The 24277-nt window shown below is 44.7% G+C and overlaps 5 protein-coding genes across 13 annotated transcripts in view; 3 read left to right on the top strand and 2 right to left on the bottom strand.

The window, feature by feature from the left end:
* Positions 1-4173: 4173 nt before the first annotated feature.
* LOC114851329 (uncharacterized) lies at positions 4174-6265 on the top strand. The gene is made up of 6 exons (XM_029143104.3): positions 4174-4331; positions 4432-4527; positions 4783-4872; positions 5037-5137; positions 5392-5541; positions 5616-6265. Exons 1-6 carry the CDS (start codon positions 4274-4276, stop codon positions 6030-6032), a joined length of 912 nt encoding a protein of 303 aa, XP_028998937.1. The 5' UTR covers positions 4174-4273; the 3' UTR covers positions 6033-6265.
* A 4640-nt stretch (positions 6266-10905) lies between these two features.
* LOC114844233 (uncharacterized protein DDB_G0292642-like) lies at positions 10906-14051 on the top strand. Of its 2 annotated transcripts, XM_029131428.3 has the most exons (7): positions 10906-11035; positions 11305-11539; positions 11752-11829; positions 12010-12084; positions 12226-12326; positions 12505-12654; positions 12737-14051. In XM_029131428.3, exons 2-7 carry the CDS (start codon positions 11458-11460, stop codon positions 13148-13150), a joined length of 900 nt encoding a protein of 299 aa, XP_028987261.1. In that variant the 5' UTR covers positions 10906-11035; positions 11305-11457; the 3' UTR covers positions 13151-14051. The 2 variants fall into 2 exon arrangements, with proteins under 2 accessions (XP_028987261.1, XP_055359379.1); XM_055503404.1 differs by having other exon boundaries at positions 10951-11539; positions 11755-11829.
* A 1002-nt stretch (positions 14052-15053) lies between these two features.
* LOC114844249 (uncharacterized) lies at positions 15054-23709 on the bottom strand. 2 transcript variants are annotated; one of them, XM_055503384.1, is made up of 12 exons: positions 22163-23709; positions 21962-22049; positions 20141-20332; positions 19506-19661; positions 17836-18186; positions 17543-17708; positions 17344-17448; positions 17097-17242; positions 16894-16962; positions 16608-16777; positions 16107-16331; positions 15054-16012 (listed from the first exon to the last, which is right to left on the bottom strand). In XM_055503384.1, the coding sequence occupies exons 5-12, from the start codon at positions 17919-17921 to the stop codon at positions 15648-15650; spliced, it is 1332 nt and encodes a 443-aa protein (XP_055359359.1). In that variant the 5' UTR covers positions 17922-18186; positions 19506-19661; positions 20141-20332; positions 21962-22049; positions 22163-23709; the 3' UTR covers positions 15054-15647. The 2 variants fall into 2 exon arrangements, with proteins under 2 accessions (XP_055359359.1, XP_055359361.1); XM_055503386.1 differs by lacking the exons at positions 19506-19661; positions 20141-20332; positions 21962-22049 and having other exon boundaries at positions 22823-23709.
* LOC114844204 (uncharacterized) overlaps positions 21593-24277 on the top strand; it is a 62848-nt gene continuing 60163 nt past the window's right edge. Inside the window, exon 1 of the mRNA XM_041068793.2 lies at positions 21593-21702. The gene's annotated coding sequence lies outside the window, so the exon portion shown is untranslated. The remainder of the gene's footprint in view (positions 21703-24277) is intronic.
* Positions 23891-24277, bottom strand: part of LOC114844196 (NACHT, LRR and PYD domains-containing protein 12-like) — a 45923-nt gene continuing 45536 nt past the window's right edge. For 6 of the 7 annotated variants that reach the window (XM_055503362.1, XM_055503382.1, XM_055503377.1 and 3 more), the window contains 3 exons: positions 24205-24258; positions 24007-24114; positions 23891-23928 (listed from right to left, as the gene is read on the bottom strand). The gene's annotated coding sequence lies outside the window, so the exon portion shown is untranslated. Of the gene's footprint in view, positions 24115-24204; positions 24259-24277 lie in introns of all 7 variants that reach the window. The other variant, XM_055503364.1, reaches the window with a different exon arrangement.

The following is a 24277-nucleotide window of genomic DNA, read 5'->3' as shown; positions in this document are numbered from 1 at the left end:
CAGGTTTTATTATCCCAATCAGAGTCAGACGGTCCAGGTCATAAACAGAGGAGCACGGTCTTAAAGCACAGTCTGGGAGCAGGCAATCTCAGGTCCAGTAAACAGGCAGGGGTTCGGTACATGGCAGAGCACAGCGACGATACAGACAAGGACTAGGCAAACTCACGGGTCAAACGATCAAGCAGGGTTCGTTTCCAAGCGAAGGTACAGGCAAGTGTCAGACAGGATTCGGTGGTCAGGAGGAGTCTCAGGAGGAGGGACCGAATCCCTCCCCGACAAGGCAGAAAAGCAGGGTGGGCGGAGGGAGGACCGGAGGAGGGCAAAAACAGAGACAACAACAATAACAACAAGGACATGAGACAGGGCAGGAAGTTAAGTTCATGATGAGTCCAAAACACAAAAACAAGGTCCAGAACGTCCCTTCACGGGGGATGGCGGCGAGGGGAGGGCAGGTTGCGCGGCCACCAGGCCGAGACGGCACTCCCCATGCCCAAGAGCCAGAACGCTCCCCAGGTGAGCGACCCTAACGATGGCGGAGCCGCGGCGAACGGCGCCGCAGGAGGCAGCGCCACCCAACCGGCAGGAGGTGACGGGGGTGAGGCCACCAGTCCGGCAGATGAACCAGAAATAAGGGCAAACGTGGAGACGTGGTCAGCGCAGGACCACCAGGAACCGATGCAGGTGCGGCCGGAGCCGAGCCGCCAGGAACTGCAGCAGGAACTGCAGCGGGAGCTGCGACAGGAGCGACCTCCTCCTGGAGGTCAGCGGGAACTGCAGCGGGAGCTGCGACAGGAACGGCCTCCTCCTGGAGGTCAGCGGGAACTGCGGCCGGCGCTGCCCCCTCCTGGAGGTCTACGGGAACTGCGGCGAGATCTGCAGCCGGCGCGACCTCCTCCTGGAGGTCGGAGGGAGCTGCGGCAGGATCTGCAGCCGGCGCGACCTCCTCCTGGAGGTCGGCGGGGACTGCCCCTCCGAGGCTGATAGGGACTAGAGTGGCGTCCTCGCGGGAGCCGACAGGAACGGGAGCTAGAGCGGCGTCCTCGCGGGAGCCGACAGGAACGGGAGCTAGAGCGGCGTCCTCGCGGGAGCCGACAGGAACGGGAGCTAGAGCGGCGTCCTCGCGGGAGCCGACAGGAACGGGAGCTAGAGCGGCGTCCTCGCGGGAGCCGACAGGAACGGGAGCTAGAGCGGCGTCCTCGCGGGAGCCGACAGGAACGGGAGCTAGAGCGGCGTCCTCGCCTCGCGGGAGCCGACAGGAACGGGAGCTAGAGCGGCGTCCTCGCGGGAGCCGACAGGAACGGGAGCTAGAGCGGCGTCCTCGCGGGAGCCGACAGGAACGGGAGCTAGAGCGGCGTCCTCGCGGGAGCCGACAGGAACGGGAGCTAGAGCGGCGTCCTCGCGGGGGCCGACAGGAGCTGGAGCGGCGTCCTCGCGGGGGCCGACAGGAGCTGGAGCGGCGTCCTCGCGGGGGCCGACAGGAACTGGAACGGCGTCCTCGCGGGGGCCGACAGGAACTGGAACGGCGTCCTCGCGGGGGCCGACAGGAACTGGAACGGCGTCCTCGCGGGGGCCGACAGGAACTGGAACGGCGTCCTCGCGGGGGCCGACAGGAACTGGATCGGCGTCCTCGCGGGGGCCGACAGGAACTGGAACGGCGTCCTCGCGGGGGCCGACAGGAACTGGAACGGCGTCCTCTCTGGAGCCGGCATGACTGCTTGCAGCTGCCGAGCTCGACGGAGTAGACGTCAGGCCTGATTGGGTGTGACTAGCACTTGTTTGACGGATGGTACCTTCTGGCTGGGATAAGGCCTGAGCGTAACTCGACTGGGCTGGACCCTGAGCGGAGCTCGACTGAACTGGGGCTAGAGCCTGAGCGGAGCTCGACTGAACTGGGGCTGGACCCTGAGCGGAGCTCGACTGAACTGGGGCTGGACCCTGAGCGGAGCTCGACTGAACTGGGGCTGGACCCAGCGTGGCAGGGCTGCACTGGAGCCTGAGCGTGGCAGGGCTGCACTGGAGCCTGAGCGTGACAGGGCTGCACTGGAGCCTGAGCGTGACAGGGCTGCACTGGAGCCTGAGCGTGACAGGGCTGCACTGGAGCCTGAGCGTGACAAAACTGACCTGGCTGAGACGTGGGATGTGGCGTGGCTGCTGGCTGCAGGCCTGGGAGTTGCAGGGCCGCACGCAGGGCAGGTTCCCTCAGAATGAGGGCAGCTGCCTCCTCAAATAGTTGCTCCCTCGTGCCCTGGTCTGCTGTTGAATCCGCAATGTCCATTAGGTGGGAAAAGAGGAACACAACCGGGGGAGAACAGTGGAGGTGGATCCGTTGTGCGACGCTATTGGGGATGCCTGCAATTGACATGACACAGTCAGTGGGGGAACCGAGGGAATCCTCTGCCGGAGAGGAGAGCTGCTCGGTTACCGCGACCGAGGTCTCTGGGCCCTGGACCCCGGAACCGTGCCCTCGCCGACGTCGTCGGGGGCGCCTGTGGCTGACCGTCGTCTGCGGCGCTGAGAGCGGCGGGGGCTGGGTCTTTGTAGCTGGGTCCGAGTGGCGAACTGAAGCAGCGGCGTTGGAAGCCTGGGTTGGAGGCGCTGGAGCGGTGACAGGAACGTGAACCGCCGGAACGGCGACAGGAACGTGAACATGATCCGCTGGATTGGCGGCAGGAACGGAGACGTGAAACGCCGGAGCGGCGACAGGAACCGCTGCGGAGACACAGACAGACGGTGCGCGCAGCGCGCGTGCCAATTCCCTCCGCATCAGCTGGAGCCCGTCAAAGAGTGCCTGCACTCCGGGGTACTCACGCCACCATAACTCGTCTTCCAGAATGTCAATGGCCACATTTACAATGCCGAGCCGGTCCTTGGAACTGCCTGCTTCCGCGTATTCCTTCGCTAGCCTCCGGAAATCGCCGCGGATGTCCTCCGGTAAGCTCGGGGGAATAAACTCCATCGCTCCGGTGCGTGGTTATGCGCAGAGCTGAACGAACAGAGGACGGGGAAAAACAAAGAAAAACTGTAACAGACCTGGGTGCAGGCTGGCGCTGGCTGGGTCCAAGTCTGGCCAGATTGTTCTGTCAGAACCCACGGAGGAGGACCCAAATGCACAGCGCACAGACGGGTTGAGGAGGGAATCAGGTTTTATTATCCCAATCAGAGTCAGACGGTCCAGGTCATAAACAGAGGAGCACGGTCTTAAAGCACAGTCTGGGAGCAGGCAATCTCAGGTCCAGTAAACACGCAGGGGTTCGGTACATGGCAGAGCACAGCGACGGTACAGACAAGGACTAGGCAAACTCACGGGTCAAACGATCAAGCAGGGTTCGTATCCAAGCGAAGGTACAGGCAAGGGTCAGACAGGATTCGGTGGTCAGGACAATCAGGATCGAACACGAGAGACAGTACAAGAAACGCTGGATAGAAGTACAGGACTTGACAATCTGGCAGCTAGAGTGTGTGTGAGGTGAAGACGAAATACAGGTGCTTGATTAACTAATTGCTGACAGGTGTGCTAAATGATCCAGGGAGTGAACAACTGAACTGAGGACAGGAAGTACTACAAAATAAAAACAGGAAGTGACATAGAACGTGACATGAATAATATATCTGCTTACTTTTTTGTCTGTCACAATAACACATTTGATTTTGAATTAGGAAGATGATGAATAACTAGATAAATCATTTCCATAGGAAAATGCATAGTGAATGCTGCCATGCTGAATGTATTCTTAGAGAATTGCTGAAAGTAGCTAAAACACTTAAGACAGCTGTAAATAAAAATGTGCAGAATAGATGAATGTACTGTATTTAAAAAGAATGGGTTGTTTAAGCAGAGCTGAATGTTTGCAGAAGAAGCTCAGTTTGGAGGAAATATGTGCAGGTAATTGCTAAACAGTAAAATAGTTGTAACTAGTCATAATAAACCAGTTAAACGGCAGAAATACTGCTATTTTTAGCTAAAGATTTGGATTGATGCTTTTATTTTAAAGGTATAGGGAGAAAGCTGAAGAGTTTTTGAAAGAAAGAGTTTTTCCATTCATTTCAATTGGGAAATTTAGATGAAGAAAGCTTAATAACTTAAAATATATGAAAGAACTAAATATGAAAAATGGAAGTTGCTATGATAAGGTGAACTCTGTCTTTTAACTATAAGTGGCAAACTGAAAGTGAAAGTTCTTCTGAGGGCGGATACTCTGCTTCTACAAAAACAACAGTCAGTCCAAAAAGCTCACAGCTCGTCCAGAGACGATCCAAACAAAGAGGTGATAAAATGGGTCTGTTCCAGAGTCAGCCCAAAGAGAGAGAGGGGGGCGAGGTACGGAGGCCAGGTAAGACCAGGCTAGTGTAGTGTTTTTGGACCCAGGTGTTTTTAATAATGATAATGTTGATTGTGCACTCATGGTTCAGTCAAACTTTCTGTCACTGTAGAAGTGCATGTGGATCCGCACATTCAGACAGTCATGCTGGAACGCCGACTGGCTGCACTGGGACGGCTGGAGGAACATTTGCGGTTGAACGGATACGGTAGGATGAGTGTACAAACACGGTGAAGTAGTAGCTGTTGTATAAACCCATAGTCAGACTGTATGTCTGTGATGTTATTACCTTCTTACCTTTGAACACTGACATCGGTGCGAGATTATATTATGTCACCATGCAGCAGAAAATGAGAAAGAAAAATTGTGAAATCGCCTGACATCTTATGAAGCATACTTACAATAAAACCGAAACTGAAAGTCTGAGACTGAGCTGTTGATGTAGCTGGTTGCTGTTTTGCAGCATTAGAAGGCAACAGGAGCCTGACTCAGAAGAGATACGACCCTCAAGACCCAACACTGAAGTTTGTGGAGACAGAGGATGAGTTAGATTGTAAGATCAAGATGTTGAAACCTTCCACAATGATATATTATTAATAATCAGACAATGTTTATGGATAAGCTTATAGAATATGGAGGTTTAAACAACTTTTACAAAGTCAGTTACATTTAGTATACTGTTGCAAACCCTTAAGCATTTCTTTGTGTTTTCATCAGTTTTGTGTGAAGGCTTCAGGTCTCGTAGAGCTCTGATGTCCTGTGGTCACGCTGTTACTCCCACGTCTCTGACCAACTGGTGTTTTAAGCAACTGGATGACGTAAGTTTGTATTAAATGGTCAAAACTTAAAACACTCATTTACTAACTACAGACTCCTTCCTTGCTATTCAAAATATGCTATACTTTGTACAAGTAAAAAACTTTTATTTTATCTTCCTTTTAAGCTAGTTTAGTTTTGTTTCCCATTGAGACTATTCTAGACACACCTTGTGTTTCCTGCAGCTTGTTACACACTGTTTAAGTGATTGTTTCCAACTGTTGACTCAAAGTTAACTATTAATGTTTCCATTCAGGGTAAGAGCAGGTTTATGTGTGGACAAACTGGCTGTAACGTAGAATGGTCTTATGAGGAGGTTTGTAAAATGGCTCTACTGACCCCTGAAGAAAAGAAGCTCTTTGAAAAAGCCATGAGCTCCAACGCTGCCAGAGCCAACACCAGACCAGTGAGTGCTTTAATAATGTGCATTCTATCACCTTTACATGATGGTGGAATAATAAACTCCACCTCCCTCTTCAGTGTCCTGGATGTGAATCTCCTGTGGTCAGAACCGACCTGTTTAATCTCAGAGTTCACTGCTCAGTTTGCTCAGTGAACAGAAGTGGGAGCTATGACTTCTGCTGGCAGTGTCTGAGGGAGTGGAAGGGTCCTGATCCACGTTCAGACCGCTGCGACAACGATGGCTGCTGCAACCAGTCAGTAGAAACACTGCAGACCTGCCCGGAAATGCTGCTCAGGTCTGTGAAGTGTCCGTCCATCAGAGCGTGTCCCACCTGTGGCATCCTGCAGCAGCTGGACAACAGAACCTGTAAAATTGTTCACTGTCCTCGTTGTAAGAAACATTTTTGTTTTGTGTGTCTCAAAGTGGCAAGTTACCATCCGTGCAGTGTTGCTGCTCCTCGACAGACGTCTGTGCCCGTTTGGCAGAAGAAATAATAAATGTCGAGTACAGCAGACTTTGGTTTCTTCTGATTTGTAAAATAACATCATGTCATGTTTATAGAAATGTTTGTAAAACATGATTGTAGATTATAATGATATGAGTGATTGTTCATCAATTTGCTACCTTATGTAATCATCATTATTTAGTATGACATTTATGAATCTACATTAGCTTCATTAATTCATACAAATGAACTTCGGCTTCCATTAAAAGTCTTTAACCCTTATAGGAATTCTGTATTAAATGTTTGGTCACTATACTTGTGCTTTGAAGAGTTGCAGAGTTGTTTAATGGTCTTTTGTCTTCATGCTGCCTTTTTATGATCTTTTTATTTACAAAAAAGGTATATTCACAATAAACCAGTCACAATATTAAGTTGCAAAATGTGCAGTGTCTTTGCACAGAAACCTTCACATTACCTCATCTGTGTTTTCATTGGGTCACGTCATCTGCTGTGTCACTGCTGATAGTTGGCAAAGCAACAGACCAGCTCCAACACTCCAGTTAGATGAGCTACAGCTAACACTATTTATTGGAAATAAAAGAGTAAATATAAAGTCTAAAGGCTACATGCAGCACAGTCATGTTACACAGGTGGAATCTTCACGTTTTAACAATTTAATCAAAGCTTAAAGTCAAATATCTTTGACTTGATATGTTGTGACAATAAAGTTCTTGAACATTTCCTGATTCAGCATCACAGCCAGAAATTACCCAACGCTCCAAGAGGATTCCCCCGAACGTGACCAGCAGACACAGCACTTACTGTAAACCAGGGCTCTTCTCTACAAATGGACTGGAAACACAAGCTGTTATCAGCCTTAAGCTTGAATCAACATGAGATTAATACAGGTTGTAAACAAAGGCTGGATCCACATGATTTCTTATAAGAGCAGAGAAACCGAAAGTAACCGAATGTCCCAGATGTGAGGCTGTGAATGAACTGTTCAGCTTCCTGAATGGTTAATGCTGCTGTGTTATTAGAAACCTCTCAATTACTGGAAATGTGGATATTTATCTGCTCACATCTCGACTGATTAATAGGAAATTTAATGGTCTGTATTGTATAAATCTGTACAAATCGTGTACCTTCATTCTATTAAAAATGTGACAGTCTTTACTCTGAGCAACCATCCAATGGTCCAGTCTAAACATATGACAGTAAGGTGCTGGTTTATTCAAACTGTATGAAATAAGATCATTTTATGGAAACTCCAGCACAGCTGCAGCATCAGCAGAATGAGGGTGTTTTAAGGTACAGTTATCAAATGTACCTGAGTCTTAAAGAATGTGAGAGTCTGAATGTAACGTTGTCGTTACTTTAACCACCTCCACATAATTTAGCTTGTGTCCAGTAGCTGACAGGTCTGTGACATTATTAACTACAAATATTAAATGTGAGCACACATTAAACAGAGCGTCCAGTGACTGCTGTTCTCCACCAGGTGTCACAATGATCCACAAAAAGCTGAGTTCCTGAACAGAACGGTAAAAAACAATAAAGAAACCAGAGACTTCAACTTTTTAACTTCGATTGTTTATTTACAAGAATCAATTAATGTTGAGTAATGTCAATTTGTTAATAACTGTACATAATTCATTTTATAGTGTTTGATGAAGAGACAGAAGACGGACTGTGACCAGCCACAGATTTAACAGCTGCTACAGTAAAGCTTCATGAAGTTTTAACAGGTGGATCAGGAGCTTCATGAACTGGACTGCAGCAGTTCATCCTCCGTGGACCTTCAGCACCAGGTGAATGGCTGAAGACGGCAGGAAGGTGCACTTAGACAGAGGAGTGGTCTCCTCCAGCGTCCGGCCATCCAGGATCAGCTGCACGTTGTCCACATGTTGACCTACAGACAGAGAACACACAGTCTGATATCTGAGACTTAAACAAAGTGAAGCTCAAACAAACTGTAGGTGGATTCATGAGCTGGAGTCAAACATGGCAACACAGAAAGAGTTCTATGAAGCTGTTGTTTATTGATCTTATGTCTAAAATGCCTTGTAAGCTGCTGTTTACACTTTTTCAGCCTTTTGTTCTTCTGCACATTATTAACTGGTCTTATTAACTAGGACTCAGCTGTAGCATTGCTCCTTTTACTTCTCTTGGCCCCGTGTGTGTTTGTGAACCTACCTGGGGTCCAGGGCAGAGCCTCCACTGTTCTCTCCTTCAGCTGCTTCACATTCAGGATGTTGTCGCTCAGCTTGATCCAGGATTTCACACCTGCAGCATTAAACACAGCCACGTCGCCCATGTTGCGTCTGTGATGGAATGAATGTCTTCAGGTTTGTTGTCTTGGTGCTTCTGAGGTCTGTGGACTCGTTTCGGTTTATACACTGTTGTGGCTCCGCCCTCAGACAAAAGCTTCCACTTTTGAAAAAAAAAATTTAATAGCCACACACATCAACGGCTCAGGAAAGTCCCGAGCACCTGAAACAGCACGAACAGTCCTCCCAGAAAACTTGGAAAACTCAGGCAGCAGCTATAAAGTGAAGCCTGGACTGATGAACCCTTGTCTGAGCAATTCATCAGATGATGTAATTTGCTGTGCGATGCTCAGAAATGATTTTATATATTTATTTTTATTCATGCACCATCATTGCTGTCTGCAGGACAGTAATAAAATGGAAGATCTTTAAACTAACAAAAACTTTATATGCTGTTGATCATTTTGTGGTCATGTATTTTCAATGTGTTTTTATCATCAGGCGTGTGATTTCCTGTAACTGTACCAAAGTGAAACCCAAGAAACCAGGGGATGTTTCATGAAAGTACCAGGCTTTTGTTTTCTTTGGTTCACTGTGTGAGGGTTCATCACTCAGGTCACGTTCAGTGGCAGCTGGATGTTTGACACTTAAACTTATTTCACTTCAATTAACAAGTCACAATGTGATCTGGGCACCACTTTATTCAGGATTTACATGACATGTTTGATTCTCACTCCTGACACTTACAGGCATATGAGAATGAGTCTGATGTTATCGGTGAGTCTATTTTCTATATTGAAGGTGTAATGGGTTGAACCACGTATGACACTGCACTGCCAGCCTGCATCATGTCATCATCCTGCTGCACCTGTCGGGACATACCAGGATTTATTAAAGGGAATGATGACGAGAATGAAAGTAAAGACACCTGTTTTGTTTGTCTTATCAACATATTATGCTCCGACTCCTGTGTGAACCCAGTCAAACACTGTCTGTGACACTGTGAAAACAATTTCCCCTCCCTTCAATTAGCTCCACACATTTACCTTTATTCTGATCTATGACATTGTACCGTTACTGTGCATTAATAAATAAAGATGCTTTTCAGTGTAACATGTGTGACGCACCTCTGTAGCCACATGGAAGTCAATGAGCGTATTTTCTGTTTTGTAGGAGACAGATGGGGTGCATAGGGGGACGATCCTAGTTATGACCACAAGGGGGCAGCTCCCCTCAGGTGAGACGTTACGGTGCTGTCGGAGCTCGTTTTTTTGAAGCAGCATCGTTGTCCGTCTCACCTTTGCACAAACTGTTTTACAGTTTACATCGGTTTAATCGGTTACTGGGACCAGCCGGACCTGTAACACATGACGTCGGCTGTTGTTGCAACACAACACAGATCGTAAGATATCACTTTAGTGTGGGTCAGTTTAAATAATTCTGTGACCTGTCTCATCATGAATACCTACAGTAATAATTGTAGTAAATCTGCACTGACTCTATATTAGGTCTGCTGTTTGTCATCTATTAATGTCTGCCAGTTACTTTTTCTCTCACTATAATGTTGAAAGAATAATACTAATAAAACTTTTACTTTATTGCGTTGACTTGATTAAAACAAGTCTAAAACCTTGAGGTGGACGTAATATTTTGGACGTTTAAAAATAAATATTGAATGCATAACTTTGTATTCTAGTACTTTAAAATCAGGAGGACACTACATGGAAAAATGGACTGGGGGAGAATAAGATGGAAAGGATGTCTAATGCAACTGCAAAACTACTCTAAAGTAGCATTCAAGCATTAAATGATGTCCTTGATATTAACCCAATAAATAAATGTGTATTCATACAGACACAGTGTGACAGTTGCAAGCGGTGGTTCCATGAGCAGTGTATAAAAGTGCATATAAGAAGTGAAGCAGCAAGGGCTGATACGTGACACTGCTTTGTTGATGATTGTTGGGCTTCCAAAGCCCCACTAGATGTGACAGTAGTAGAGATGGCGAAATCGAAGCCTCATGAATCACTGAGCAGTCATGACACAGTTGGGTTGAAATCGACACATTGCTCGACACCATTTGACACAGTCAGAACAACGACATCTGCTGGTTGTGCGTGAGAACTGCATCAGAGCAGACTGATTGATACGTGGTTGTTCAGGATCACAGTGCATGTTTTATTCTCAAATAAAAGTTATTTAATCAAAGGTGTGTAATTGTGTTTCTCTGTGGATAATAATATATTAGTAGCCTTGATATGGTAAATATGTTTTACAGTCAGATGTTATTAGAGCTGTATTTGGTGCTTCTGCAACTCTGTTTATTACTACATTGAGGAGACATGTTTGTAATTTAGTTAAATCAAACTTTACAATTACTTTAAAATCGTTTCAACAGAACATGACTTTTATCACATTCTCACCACCTCTCCATCTTTGGAGAAGAGCCGTTTGCACGGCACTGATGTCTGAACAATAAAGATATTTTTATTGGAATTGCGACTTGTCAAAATGTAGTTTTATTCTTTAATAACATTTTGACCTTGTCATAAATACATTACAGATATCTGTAATGTGAAACCTATCTATCGGCTTATCGCGCTCTCGTTGGTCACGTGATTTGGAACGCGCTCGAGATTCTGCTTGGCGACACTTCCACTTCAAAAGGTCGATGCTGTGTCTAGTGGGAGGTCTGGAGTTGGACATCCCTGGACAGTAGTGGATATTTGACTATAGCTGCTGCCTGTCGCCGTTTCATCACATTCATGTCCAGCTGTCAATAGTAAGTTAGTTAATTATTAGATTCTAAGTGAGATTCTGAATAAGAACACTGAGAATGTTAATTACCTCAGTGTGGTTTCACTGAGTTGATGGTTGCATGACACACATCACACTGTGTTTTCTGTTATAAACTGTAACTGATGATTGAAAGCTGCAGCTTCCCTGCAGTCTGAGTGACTCCAGTGAGAGACATCTGTTGAGTCTGTTGAAGCTCAAACATAATGTTTTTCTGAAGCTAAATATTTGCTCCTGCACCGTCTGTGCCAACAGGACAGAAAACGGTACTTTCCAGGTTGTTATTTACTGACACAAGGACTATGAGAATGAAAGTGAAAGCTTTTTGAGGCAGACTCAATAAACAAACAACTTCAGCTCTCATAAAAAGACTGAAGCTGACAGAAGCCTCACCACAAAATACATAACATGGATTGGAGCATTTTGGGACGCTGGTTCGAAGAGAGTCGTTTAACAGAGGCACGACTGAACGTCTTCCCCAGGATCTCAGGTAATTAATACTACAAAGGACCGACAGGGTTTATTATAAAATGACTAATATGGTGGACTAGTGTTTGCAACTTCTATTTATAAAATACTATACACACATTTTGTGAGTTTTGGGATATTTAAAGATTCAATATACTATCTTTCAACTTAATATCATTAAAAAACATTTCAAGCACATTCATTCACTCTCAGCCTGTCTTTCCTCTGTTCCAGCAGCGCGGCATAGACGTGGTGACTGCTCCACTCTGGAGCAGCTCCACCAGGAACTTGCTCGCTTGACACGTGATCGGGGTAAGAGACACGGTTATGCTCAACAAAGTCTTCCTCACTCACTCAGAATCAGTGTGTCGCTGGCATTGAGACAGAAAAACATGCAAACTTTGCAGTTTACAGAAAATTCACAGGATTATTTTAAAGTTACATATTACACATTCTAGAAGCGTGACTCACGTTCTGCTCATTTTTCTAGAGGGGTGAGGGAGGAGAAGCGCTACGACCCCAAGGACCGCACACTCAAGTTTGTGGAAACAGAGGATGAATTAGACTGTGAGCGAAAGAGCATATACAAACCTGATACTTATAATCAAACAAATATCTATGGGTTATGGTCTAACATTCAGTTAAAGTATTACAATGTAATTTCTGAATTTCATCTCCCAGTGTAACGGTTTCTGTGCTTCTCCTCAGTTCTGTATGAAGGCTTTACATCTCGTAGAGCTCTGATGTCCTGTGGTCACGCTGTCACTCCCACATCTCTGACCAACTGGTGTCTGAAGCAACTGGATGAAGTAAGTTGTCATATAATAATGGGTGAGATCCTTATTTCTCATTTCCCCACAGTAGTAAACTCCATGTATTGCCAAACTATTCACTCTGGCTGATGCTGATAGGAGTATTGGTTGTACTTGTACTTATGTTTGGTTCAGCCTTTTGCTAAATTTTCAGTAATATATATTTTTTATTCAGGGTGAGAGCAGGTTCGTGTGTGGACAAACTGGCTGTAACGTAGAATGGTCTTATGAGGAGGTTTGTAAAATGGCTCTACTGACCCCTGAAGAAAAGAAGCTCTTTGAAAAAGCCAGGAAGTCCAACTCTGTCAAAGCAAACACCAAAGCAGTACGTGCTTCTAACACACACTGAAATGTGCATTCTATCACCTTTTACCTGCTAAAAAGATAAACTCCACCTCCCTCTTCAGTGTCCTGGATGTGAATGTCCTGTGCTGAAAACCGATCTGTTCAATCTCAAAGTTCACTGCACACTTTGCACCGTGATCAGGAGACGGAGCTATGACTTCTGCTGGCAGTGTCTGAAGGAGTGGAAGGGTCCTGATCCACGTTCAGACCGCTGCGACAACGACGGCTGCTTCAACCAGTCGGTAAAAACACTGGAAACCTGCCCAGAAATGCTGCTCAGGTCTGTGAAGTGTCCGTCCGTCCGAGCGTGTCCCACCTGTGGCATCCTGCAGCAGCACTGGAAGGACGGCTGCAGAAACGTCACCTGTCCTCGCTGTAAGGACGAGTTCTGTTTCCTGTGTCTCAGTGTGGCATGCGTCCATCCGTGCAGCGTTGCTCCTCGACAGACGTCTGTACCTGTGTGGCAGAAGAAATAATGTTAACAAGCAGATTATGAGCGTCCACACATTTAAAGCGTTACTCATTTCCCACATTTAAACGTAGCAACCGTTTAATCGTTTGTTTCCTTGTGTCTGTTTAGTCCTTGTCATTTCCAGTGTTGATATGTGTATTGACTGTTTTGTTTGTCTTGTCACTTTAAAAAATTGGAGTCACCTGACGAGTTACAGTAAACATTGTGTCAGATGCTGGTGATAGAACGAATACGCTGTAATTACTGTAGCGTGTTTAGAGTTTAGATTAGAAAATGATTCTTTTTCAAATGCTAAACAGGTTTTTTCATACTACTTTCCATCCCACAATAAAGATGCTGAATATTCTATCTACTCGGTAAGTTATTTACTCACTTACCGATTACTTTTACTCACCAAGTGTGAAGTGACTTCTCCAGAGATTTGTAGTAATGGTTCATGCAGTAGCTCTATTTGTAACATGTACACATATCTGGTAATTTTATGTTGTTGGGTATAATATTATGTCGTTATGTCTCACTCCAGGACACTTTTACATGGGTTTAAATCACTGCATACCTAGTTAAAACATGGACTAACTACCAATACTAACTTTGTGGTAAAGACTAAATGCACGACTCATCGTTATTTATGTGCACAATCATTTCAAAAGAATTGCAGGAATTTCTCCCACACTGAATGTGACCAGTCATCCACATCAGTGTGGCTCATTTTATGTAAACTCCAGGGTAGAACTGTGTGTGTGTGTGTGTGCCCCCATTTCAGAATTTCCTCCAACCTTTTTTTTTACTGGTTTATTTTTTTTCATCATCACTGTGTGCCGGTCAATAAATGAACAAAAAACTCCAGTTCGGTGGGATACTTCTAAAATGTATTATTTCCAAATTTAAATAAATGTGGTTATGTATTTTTGTATATTATGGATTTAGTAAAGCACTATACTAAAAACATACTTGTTAATCCAAGCACCACTTTAGGTGCCAACATTATTCCAGTCCCCAAGAAGTCTCACCCAGTCTCCCTAAACGACTTTCAGCCTGTGGCCCCTTAAACCAATGGTGACCAAATGTCTGGAGAGAACTGCCTCCCACCAAACGTGGACCCCCTACAACTTTCATACAAGCCAAACCTGTCCACAGAGGATGCTCCATCTCACGCTGTTACATCTGGAGGGGGAGAACACCTTTGCCAGAGTCCTGCTCATTGACTTCAGCTCAGCTTTTAACACAATCATCCCACTGGGTCCTACTATTGTAAGGTAGCGCAGGCTCACCTACATATGATTGCACAGCCAGATCCAGCAGAAACCACATTGTTGAGTTTGCAGATGACACAACTGCGCTTGGTCTCATTAATAGTAATCTTTCCATTCAGGGTGAGAGCAGGTTTGTGTGTGGACAAACTGGCTGTAACGTAGAATGGTCTTATGAGGAGGTTTGTAAAATGGCTCTACTGACCCCTGAAGAAAAGAAGCTCATTGAAATGAGCTCCAACGCTGCCAGAGCCAACACCGGACCAGTGAGTGCTTTAATATTGTGTACTGTCTTTATGTTTACATTTCCATTAGTGAAAGTGGCAAGATTTCTATGGCATAGTCTCATACTGTTGGGAGTCTGACTGGCACAGCCGTTACGTTGCTTTTCTGGTGTCCACTTAATTTGCATGACTCTATTCATCCCAGTCATCAGACTCTTTTGTGAATTCACTGTTGGTGAATGACTGAAACACTTTCAGGTCTTCCCAGTGTCTGCTCAATAGAGTAAGCAAGCGCTTCCATCGCTGTCAAATAAAACATAATTTATGTTTCTGAAACGGGCTTTGAACGGAAACCTATTCATTTGTGTGATGTGATGTGTCTTAATATGAGTAGTACTTCCAGGGAGTACAAGAAGTTTTCTCCAGAGAGGCAGTGAGGTCAGATTTTATCAGACAATGGCGCCCATGCTATTCACAGCCTGCAGACCATTAGCACATCTATAGATCGTGGGACATTTTGAAATGATGAGATGCTGTGCCTTTCAGGTGCAAGTTGTTCCTGGGGGGGCCGTCAAGTGTTTGCTTATCAAAGAGTTTCTACTTTGCCACTCAGGTCCCAGGACGTTATGTTTAACAAAGGACTTTCCTCCCAAATGGGTCAAATGCAGAGGTACATTTCATCACCACTCCCAGTCAATAACTCACACACTGCACCAGTGGTTATGTTGAGCATGTTCACTGTTAAGTATTTGTGTAAACGATACAGTGCACAATACGCACTCTTCTCATTTTGTATAGTGCTGTAACTTAACTGAAACTGTATTTTCAACTCTGTATTAAACTGTTGTGAAAAGCAAGTCAATTTAACAAATGTTTTGTTTAGCAGATTGTAAGGACTTAAAGGTAAATGAACTTAATTTAGCAGCAACACCACCAGCGGCACTCGCACACCACACAAGAATGATGACCTCCTCCTCCTCGACAGACTCGGGTGTCAAGGCATTGCAGATCCTGTCCTTGGTGGATCTCAGTTGACAACTGCTCTGGTTACAGAATAGTCACACAGCAGCTCTTCACCAGGCCTAATGTCTCTTTTCGCTATGAACAGTACAGCCTCTTGTGGCCCATCTGGAAAATCGATCCTATGGAGGTGCGGCTTTACATTCGGCAATTGTTTTGAGTGATTTATCATCCTGCCATAAATGACCAGAGAGGGATGACATGTGCAGGGGGACGCCTTGGCTTCTATGCACAATGCTTTTGTCTCCTTCCCCTTGATGAAAAAAAGAAAGCCCGACTGTCTCTTCTGTTTGCCTTCAGCTTCAGATGTCACAGTGTCGTGATAGTCGCATATGACTACCTCTTTGCTGAAGGGCATCACCGCAACCACACCTGTGAAACATAGAAAACAAAAAGGAACATTTAGCCACTCATCGTCTACCGACTCCCTCTTGATGACAGCACTGCATCAGACGCGAGCGCCTACCTTTTCCCTTTGGCATTCCAAAATCTTTTATAGCCAGGCCCTTCCATTTCTGTTTCATAACGGAAGTCAAGATGGACCAGGTGTCTTTCAGCTGCCGTTCTGGTGGAACCCAGGCCTTCAGAACATCGTGCACAAGAGGTCTGTTCGTAGTCCATGACTCCTTGTCCAGTGCTGACTGGATACTGGCTTTATGGGGGCGACCAGACGTCTTGCTTAGAGAACGGCCTGTATGATGGAGTGGAACAAGCAAAACATTGGCATCCATCCATCCAATCCTATCTGCATTTCAAGGTTTGGGTTGTGAATTTGTTTTAATCTTTTTTCGTTATGCCCCACAATTTTCCCATATGGGATTTGTTTTGTGAATAAATCTAATAAGTACAATTAAAAAAGGGTGAGCAACTCCTTTATGTCACTTTACACAAGGGCACCACATCACTACAGAAACCAAACAGTGGCTGTAGTCCCAGATTATCAGTGTCCTCCACTAAAAGCACTTACTCATGTAACTGGCGCGCTGCCGCAGCTGGAGGTCCCTCCACTTGACATAGTACGGCCGGTAGCGAGGATACCCAGCCTCAACGCATTTGTCCCGTGAAGGTGCATTACCGTGTAATGACATTGGGAAGGCCTTCATGAAAGCATCCCACTCCTGCATGGACATGGATGCGCTGAAAAACAAGAGGAAAGGTTGACAGAATTGTGTATTGCCGGAATCTGTTAAACCCCCCTACTGAAACATGTAATACAAGGTTCCAGCTACCTGCAGACACCACAATAATCATACCTGGCTTGTCCTGTTGGCGGGTCTGATACTGAATCTGCACCAGGGCCCTCAGACACAGGCTGAAGATACCTGAGGTTTTAGGGGTGGACAGAGCATTTATGTAGGTGTCAAAGCCAGAGAGAGAGTGGCTGCAACACACTTGCATATTTACAACTGCTTGTGATCACAGCTTTGGATACAGACTTTTGTGTAGTAAAGGCAACTTGTCCCTCAGACGTCGTAGATCTCCCGATGGGTTGCACAGGGGGAGTCCAGAGTCCCCCAGGAAGAATCTGCCTTTATCGTCACTGTCCTGATCCTGACGTCGGAGGGACAGTGGCCTGAGTTTAAGCAGGTAGCACTCCAGGAACTGTGTGGGAAAACGACGAGAAGATGAACCAACCCAGCAGTGCACAGAAATCACTTTACAACACTGGTAAAGAAAGGGCACAGTGAGAATGAGGGACTTACTTCCTCTTCCTCCCCCGTCAATATGATGCTCCTCTTTGTTCTGGAACCGTTCAGCTGGATGCAGACACCAGAGGCAACTGACTTCCTGTCCAGCCAGTCATTTACCTGTGTGTGTTTTTAGAGAGAGAGTGAGAGAGAGCAAGTTAAAATCAGCAATGCCAAGTGATGTGAACTTACTCGTGTGCACTATGACACTTACACAGAATGTCTTCACTGCACTTGCTGTCAGCTGATGCCTCCACATTAGTATGGCCTGGCAGTAATGCCTGAAGGTTGTGGCTGCAGTGTGGGGGACAGTGTCACTGCCCATCAACTTCTGTCGGATGTGCTGAATGTCTGGCTTTGCCAGCACAAGTACGCCTGACCTGTTGGGTGAGAGAGCTGTGTCAGAGGTAATCTCTCACGGTGCGGAGGGAGGATGGTGGCCAACACTGTTAGAACAACTAAACTGTGGCAATGGTACCATTGATTCCAGTTTCATCTTAGCCATACCTGTGTGTCGGCTGGGCTGTAGGACAGCCCAGGGAGTTGTTGAAGATTAGGAGTCCTCTACTCCGGAGGTGGTCGCACAGTTTCATGCAAGATGTCTCGTCCGTGCAGAACGTCTGTAACTCCGAGAACAGCCACACTCAGCCCTCTCTGGCGAAGCACTTTTGAGACGCGATGGCCCTGCACCCTTCAGCCTTAACTTCCTCTGGGGTGCTGCGTTGCATGCACACCCTGCTCAGGTGGGTTGAAATAGATTGCTGCGGTTTGTTGCAAATGAGGCAGAAGACCGTGTATTTCTTCCTTGACAGACTTTGAATTGAGGAAAACTGCCAGACCATGCTAATGTTTTCTGGCCTAGGGAGAGGACAGACAGAGGTAAATCCCACTAAAGGGTGTTGTCATTCTCAAGAAAAAGATGTGCCAAAAGCTAAAAAGCCAAAATGCACAAGTTTAAATGCATACGCTTTTTGCTGTGTTTAGGCATGGAGTAATTTACTGTCATATTTTAGTCAGAACTTTGTAATTTGTGAGGGTATTAACATGTATCACAGAAAAAAATGTTTCCATGAGTGAATATAAATATTCTAAAGGTTTCTCTGATTTCATCTTATCCTGCTCGCACTGCAAACAATTTCCCTCATTTAAAGCTCATTGTGTTCTAGTCCATGAAGTACCAAGAAGAACTGTGAAGGAACGGTGATGTACCAATTTGAGGAACAGGAGTTATTGAAGGTCAAAGTTCAGCTACTGATGTCCATTCAATGTGGAGTATGATATTTTATTGATGGATAACTCTAAACTCAAAAGGCTCTGTAAAAGACCACAAAGGTAATGTCACTCACTCGTTGTGGGCGTGGGTCAATTGAAGCAGACTCACCCCAGACCATGTGTGCCGAGCACAGAGATTTACGGCAGCCTTCATGTTTCTTCAAGTTGAATGTAAGTTTGTATGTTGCTGTAACGTTTATTATGATGTTGTTTCATTTAACGCTATTTGGTAATATGTAAACACGTTACATATTATAGTTGAGTTTCTCTTACCCCCTTACATGCATGTGCTATTTTTAGCTCAGATGCCGCGTGTGTCAGTCAAGCTAGTGATGCTAAGATCGAAGACTTCAACACGTTTTCTAATTATTGCACCCTTGGTAAGCGGAGTGAGGTATGTCATTTTGACTCATTGTATCAGTGAACAAAAGTTTTAGAGAACCCGAAATGTTGACATTGGTTGTAATAGTTGTTCTTTGGGAAACTAAATATTTTCACGTGCTTATGCAGCGGTGCACATTAGTCATTTTTTGTGTGTAGTACCATGCTTTATTCAGAGCTTACATTCTGTATTTATGTGTAGACACGTGTGTTACTGTGATATATGTGAGTTTATTTGCACTTTGTTAAATGTGAGTGACCACTAAGCAGCAACTTTGTTCATTTTTAGTTTTCACGGTGCTTGAAGGATGTTCAAGTGTTGCTGGTCAAACTTCTGTGGATGACACCAGCAAATAAACTCACTGCACCCGTTAGAGACTCTCCTGTGAATTTTTTGATACCAAGGGCAGCTAAAGGCTCTAACCGTGTGAACACTGGCTGTGGACGGAATCTAAATACAATACCAGTACACCTATAAATGTGGTATGATAAGCAATTATAAAAATATAAAATACACTCCATACCTTTTTAATGTTGCGTCCGGAACTTCGTCCTCCGTCGCAATGCACAAAGGATGAATAAGAGCTTCGTCTTCGGACTCCGAGTCCAACACGCATACTGAGCTCGCATCGTCCTCCTCTAGACGCTTTAGCGCCTCCACAGCGGAGTAAGAGCTCTTTCTGGACATGGTTGTGGGAGATATGATAAAAAAAATTTTCAACTCGTGTCACACTGTACACAGCAGCGCTCTTTAGAAGCGGAAGTGGCACAAGCGCCTTTTAAATCACGTGACCAGAGTAAAGCGTGGATATTTCACGTGGCAGGTTGAGTCGCTTATCTGCACTTTACACGGTTATAAAGTTGTTGTGGGTTGTTTCAATATATCAGAGCTTTATATACACTGACTCAAATAGCATGGCCTGGCAGTAATGCCTGAAAGTTGTGGCTGCAGTGTGGGGGACAGTGTCACTGCCCATCAACTTCTGTCGGATGTGCTGAATGTCTGGCTTTGCCAGCACAAGTACGTCTGGCCTGTTGGGTGAGAGAGCTGTGTCAGAGGTAATCTCTCACGGTGCGGAGGGAGGATGGTGGCCAACACTGTTAGAACAACTAAACTGTGGCAATGGTAACATTGATTCTAGTTTCATCTTAGCCATACCCGCCCTGAGGGTTGTTGAAGATTAGGAGTCCTCTACTCCGGAGGTGGTTGCACAGTTTCATGCAAGATGTCTCGTCTGTGCAGAACGTCTGTAACTCCGAGAACAGCCACACTCGGCCCTCTCTGGCGAAGCACTTTTGAGACGCGATGGCCCTGCACCCTTTAGCCTTAACTTCCTCTTTGTTTTCTGGCCTAGGGAGAGGACAGACAGAGGTAAATCCCACTAAAGGGTGTTGTCATTATCAAGAAAAAGATGTGCCAAAAGCTAAAAAGCCAAAATGCACAAGTTTAAATGCATACGCTTTTTGCTGTGTTTTAGGCATGGAGTAATTTACTTTCATATTTTAGTCAGAACTTTGTAATTTTTGAGGGTATTAACATGTATCACAGAAAAAAATGTTTCCATGAGTGAATATAAATATTCTAAAGGTTTCTCTGATTTCATCTTATCCTGCTCGCACTGCAAACAATTTGCCTCATTTAAAGCTCATTGTGTTCTAGTCCATTAAGTACCAAGAAGAACTGTGAAGGAACGGTGATGTACCAATTTGAGGAACAGGAGTTATTGAAGGTCAAAGTTCAGCTACTGATGTCCATTCAATGTGGAGTATGATATTTTATTAATGGATAACTCTAAACTCAAAAGGCTCTAACCGTGTGAACACTGGCTGTGGACGGAATCCAAATACAATACCAGTACACCTATGACACAGCAGCGCTCTTTAGAAGCGGAAGTGGCACAAGCGCCTTTTAAATCACGTGACCAGAGTAAAGCGTGGATATGTCACGTGACACGTTGACTTGCTTATCTGCACTTTACACGGTTATAAATGGGCGGGTTGTTTCAATTTATCAGAGCTTTATATACACGGACTTAACATCTATAAGATATACATGTTTCAATTCAATTGAATTCAATTTTCAATTTTATTTCCATTGCGCCAAATCACAACAAAGTTATCTCAATGCCCACTTTACAGATATTTGTAATGTATTTATGACAAGTAAAAAAAGTAAAAAGTAAAGGTAAAAAAAGTAAAGGTAATTCAATGTATCCTTTTAACAAGTAAAATTTCTAATAAAAATATAACGTATAATATATAATATATTCAGTGCCATGCGAAAAAGGTAGGGAAAAGATATAGTGTAGTTTAAATAACAATTTAAACAACAATAAAAATTGTAGTTACATCACTACATTATTAGAAATAAAATAATGCAGGAGTAAGCCTGTTCTGTAAATGTAACCAAGCAGAGCTCAAAGTATTTAAAATAAGGCAGAATTCAAAATATTTAGGCTCTAATCACGTTTTGGTAAAATAAAAGCATCTTACTGGGTTAACTGGTCTCATACAGATATTAAAAGTGGTAAAATAACTTTGTTAGTTCAGTTCACGTGGTCACTGTTTCATAAGGAACACAGGTTGACGTTAGCCACCGGTTAGCGACAGAGTAATCTGTGGATAAAGCTAATGTGACCTACCTACTTGTTCGGGGTATGTAATGTAAACCATGCGCCTCATCCACAAATTATTCTGTCGCTGAAAGCGCACGCTAAGAGGGTAGGTAACGTCAACTGGCGTTCCATGTGAAACAGTGACCATGTTAACTGGCGACCGACTTCCGGTGAGTTGTTTAACCTACTCTGTAGGCGACATCCTGTTAGCCGTCCCTGTCAATGCCTTGGTTTACGTTACCCATCTTTTAGAGCGTGCGCTCCCCGCGACAGAGTGATCTATGCACGGAGCGTAGCGTTTAACTTGTGTTTTGTGTCGTGTCCTTTGTGAACGATCAGGAGCGTCTTGCCGATCAACGCTTTACCTGCCGGCAGGCGCTGTTAGCGCCTATAACAGGAAGCGAAGCAGAACGGTGCAGGTCTCAGCTGACGGTTGAAAGTGAATGCTGCAAACTAAACATTACATATCAGGCTGTTAAAAAGCATTGTTAAAGTAAATGTATTTATTAGGGTCTGATAAATGATCACACAGAATCACAACGGTAGCGTTACTGGAACGAACCCACCTTAATTCCAGCTGCATCGTAACATAGCATGGCATTGCTAATAGCCTGTCGGCTAACATGCTACATTAACTATGATAGAAACACCCGTTTCGCGCAACTGCATCACCTCCGCAAATCACGAGAGTAACGTCACACTTCATACACATGAATATGAGCCGTCATGTCAGTCTGTTCATTAAATATAATTAAAATCATCAGTCAGTGGACTAGCTTGTTGCTGCTTGTGGAGCTTTCAGGACCTGCTGTGCCGCGTCAAAGGACTGGGGCCACTTCTTGTCCATTAGCCAATTAGAGCGTGGAGGCAAATTACGGTCACGTTATTTTACGTGGAAATTTATCCACGATTTGTGCGTAATTTTAACGCCCCAAATTATAAGTATAAGCATGGTATAGCCCCACTAAGTCTACAAGTACAAATCCGTTTACGCACATACAAATGTAATGTAACCCTAATTTGACTTCACATTTACCAGTCGATGCACGCTCCTGTACGGCAGCCGATTTCTGGCAGACAGTCAGAGCATTTAAGCATTAGTTAATGCTGCAGGTTGGTTCCTTTTAGTTGCGTTGGCTCAGTGTTTTAGCCCCAGCAGGTCCAAAATAGGTCCTCGTGTGAGGTGAGGTGAAGCTGAAAAGTTGGAGTTTAAAAAGTTAACCTACCTGAGCATCCACTGCTCTCTCCTACAGCTGCTCCAGGTTCAGGATGACGTCACTCAAGTTGATCTAGGACTACGCAGCCAATCTGGGGCCCGTTTCAAGAAGGAGGTGGAAACTCTGAGTTTTTTAACCCCGAAATAAGGGTCGGGAGCAGGTTTTATTCAGGAAACCCAGAGTTTCCTTCGGTCTCCGCCCCTTTTTAAAGAGAACAGTGTTTAAATACCTCATTTAATCTTTCAGTTTATTCATAGAGTTCACCTGTTTCCTTCGCGCAGAGACCAAAATGTCAAAATGAGCCATTAAAGAGGAGTTTCACAGGATTGCAGGTATGTGGTATTTAATTATTTAGTTTGTTTTAGTAATTCTAATCTGGAAAATGATGATCAGTTAATAACATTTTGCTGTGACCTGAAATAAACTAATAAATGTGGAGGTGCACTGATTACTCTTTCTAATGGGCACTGTAACTGACGTATCATTGTTTACACCACCAAGATCATATGTGATGCTGCACATATTATCACAAACGTGGAAGCCAAGTGGCCCAGCTCTGGTCATGACTCATGAATATATCGTGAGTCAACCCTAAATAACAGGCTGCACTGGGGTAAGTACATGTATGTCTTATACACTTATTTCAAAGCATGCACTACACACTCACAGGAACACTTCTATGCAGCACTAAAGTAATGTGAACTTTCTTCTAGGAGAGATTGACGACTTTCTGCTGGAGATAGGGGTTAATCACGTGACCAGGCCCCCAGCAGCGCTTTAATGTGGCCCTGCAGAACAAGAGCCCGGGTGAAAATGACCCTAGGCCTGTTTAAAGCAAGTCTTCAGTGCCTACGTCACTTCAGGGAAAAACATGAGAGGCCTGTGACATTAATGTGGCATGTGTTGTTCTCCACATTATTGCAATTATTAGAGAGGAGCAACAGCCTGCCCTTCAAATACAACACCCTGAGGAGACTCCTTCCATCACAGCAATCTGCAGGGTGGATGGACAGTCAGAGATGTGATATGTCGTAATGTCTCAATCACCCATCACCACCACCAATAAAAGAAACTGAATAAATGCAAATCATAATTTATTTGGTTTTCTTCATTTCCTACAAATACAAAGGCAATTGTTAGATTTTATGTTTCTTCCAATAATTCATACAATTCACCTTTAACTATACACTCACCTCCAGCTTTTGTTTAATAATTTCAATTTCTAGATCTGTCTTTTCAATCTGGCAGTCCAAGTATAACATTTCCATGAGATTTAGTTTATACAACTCCTTAACTGGTAACTGAAAATACAGACGATTTAGAGTTACAAGACATAGTTCCTCATTACTCTTACAGAATTGAACTCTGGCATTTACTGAACATCACTGAACTGTGTGCATCCGTGCAGCAGAATGCGACGGACCCTCCTGCTGTTCTTCCACACTCTGGGGCAGAGGGGAGATA

This window comes from Betta splendens, chromosome 2 (assembly GCF_900634795.4).
Source record: "Betta splendens chromosome 2, fBetSpl5.4, whole genome shotgun sequence".
Lineage (NCBI taxonomy): Eukaryota > Metazoa > Chordata > Actinopteri > Anabantiformes > Osphronemidae > Betta > Betta splendens.
This window is presented reverse-complemented; position numbering and strand designations above follow the sequence as displayed.

Coding starts and splice junctions, on each gene's coding strand:
- LOC114844249 (XM_055503384.1), bottom strand. CDS start 17,921: ATGAAACTGTGCGACCACCTCCGGAGTAGAGGACTCCTAATCTTCAAC. Junction 17,243..17,343: donor TGACGGGGGAGGAAGAGGAA/GTAAGTCCCTCA, acceptor TTTCCCACACAG/TTCCTGGAGTGCTACCTGCT. Junction 16,013..16,106: donor TGGAATGCCAAAGGGAAAAG/GTAGGCGCTCGC, acceptor TATGTTTCACAG/GTGTGGTTGCGGTGATGCCC.
- LOC114851329 (XM_029143104.3), top strand. CDS start 4,274: ATGGGTCTGTTCCAGAGTCAGCCCAAAGAGAGAGAGGGGGGCGAGGTA. Junction 5,138..5,391: donor GTTTTAAGCAACTGGATGAC/GTAAGTTTGTAT, acceptor GTTTCCATTCAG/GGTAAGAGCAGGTTTATGTG. Junction 5,542..5,615: donor CCAGAGCCAACACCAGACCA/GTGAGTGCTTTA, acceptor CTCCCTCTTCAG/TGTCCTGGATGTGAATCTCC.
- LOC114844233 (XM_029131428.3), top strand. CDS start 11,458: ATGGATTGGAGCATTTTGGGACGCTGGTTCGAAGAGAGTCGTTTAACA. Junction 11,830..12,009: donor TCGCTTGACACGTGATCGGG/GTAAGAGACACG, acceptor ATTTTTCTAGAG/GGGTGAGGGAGGAGAAGCGC. Junction 12,655..12,736: donor TCAAAGCAAACACCAAAGCA/GTACGTGCTTCT, acceptor CTCCCTCTTCAG/TGTCCTGGATGTGAATGTCC.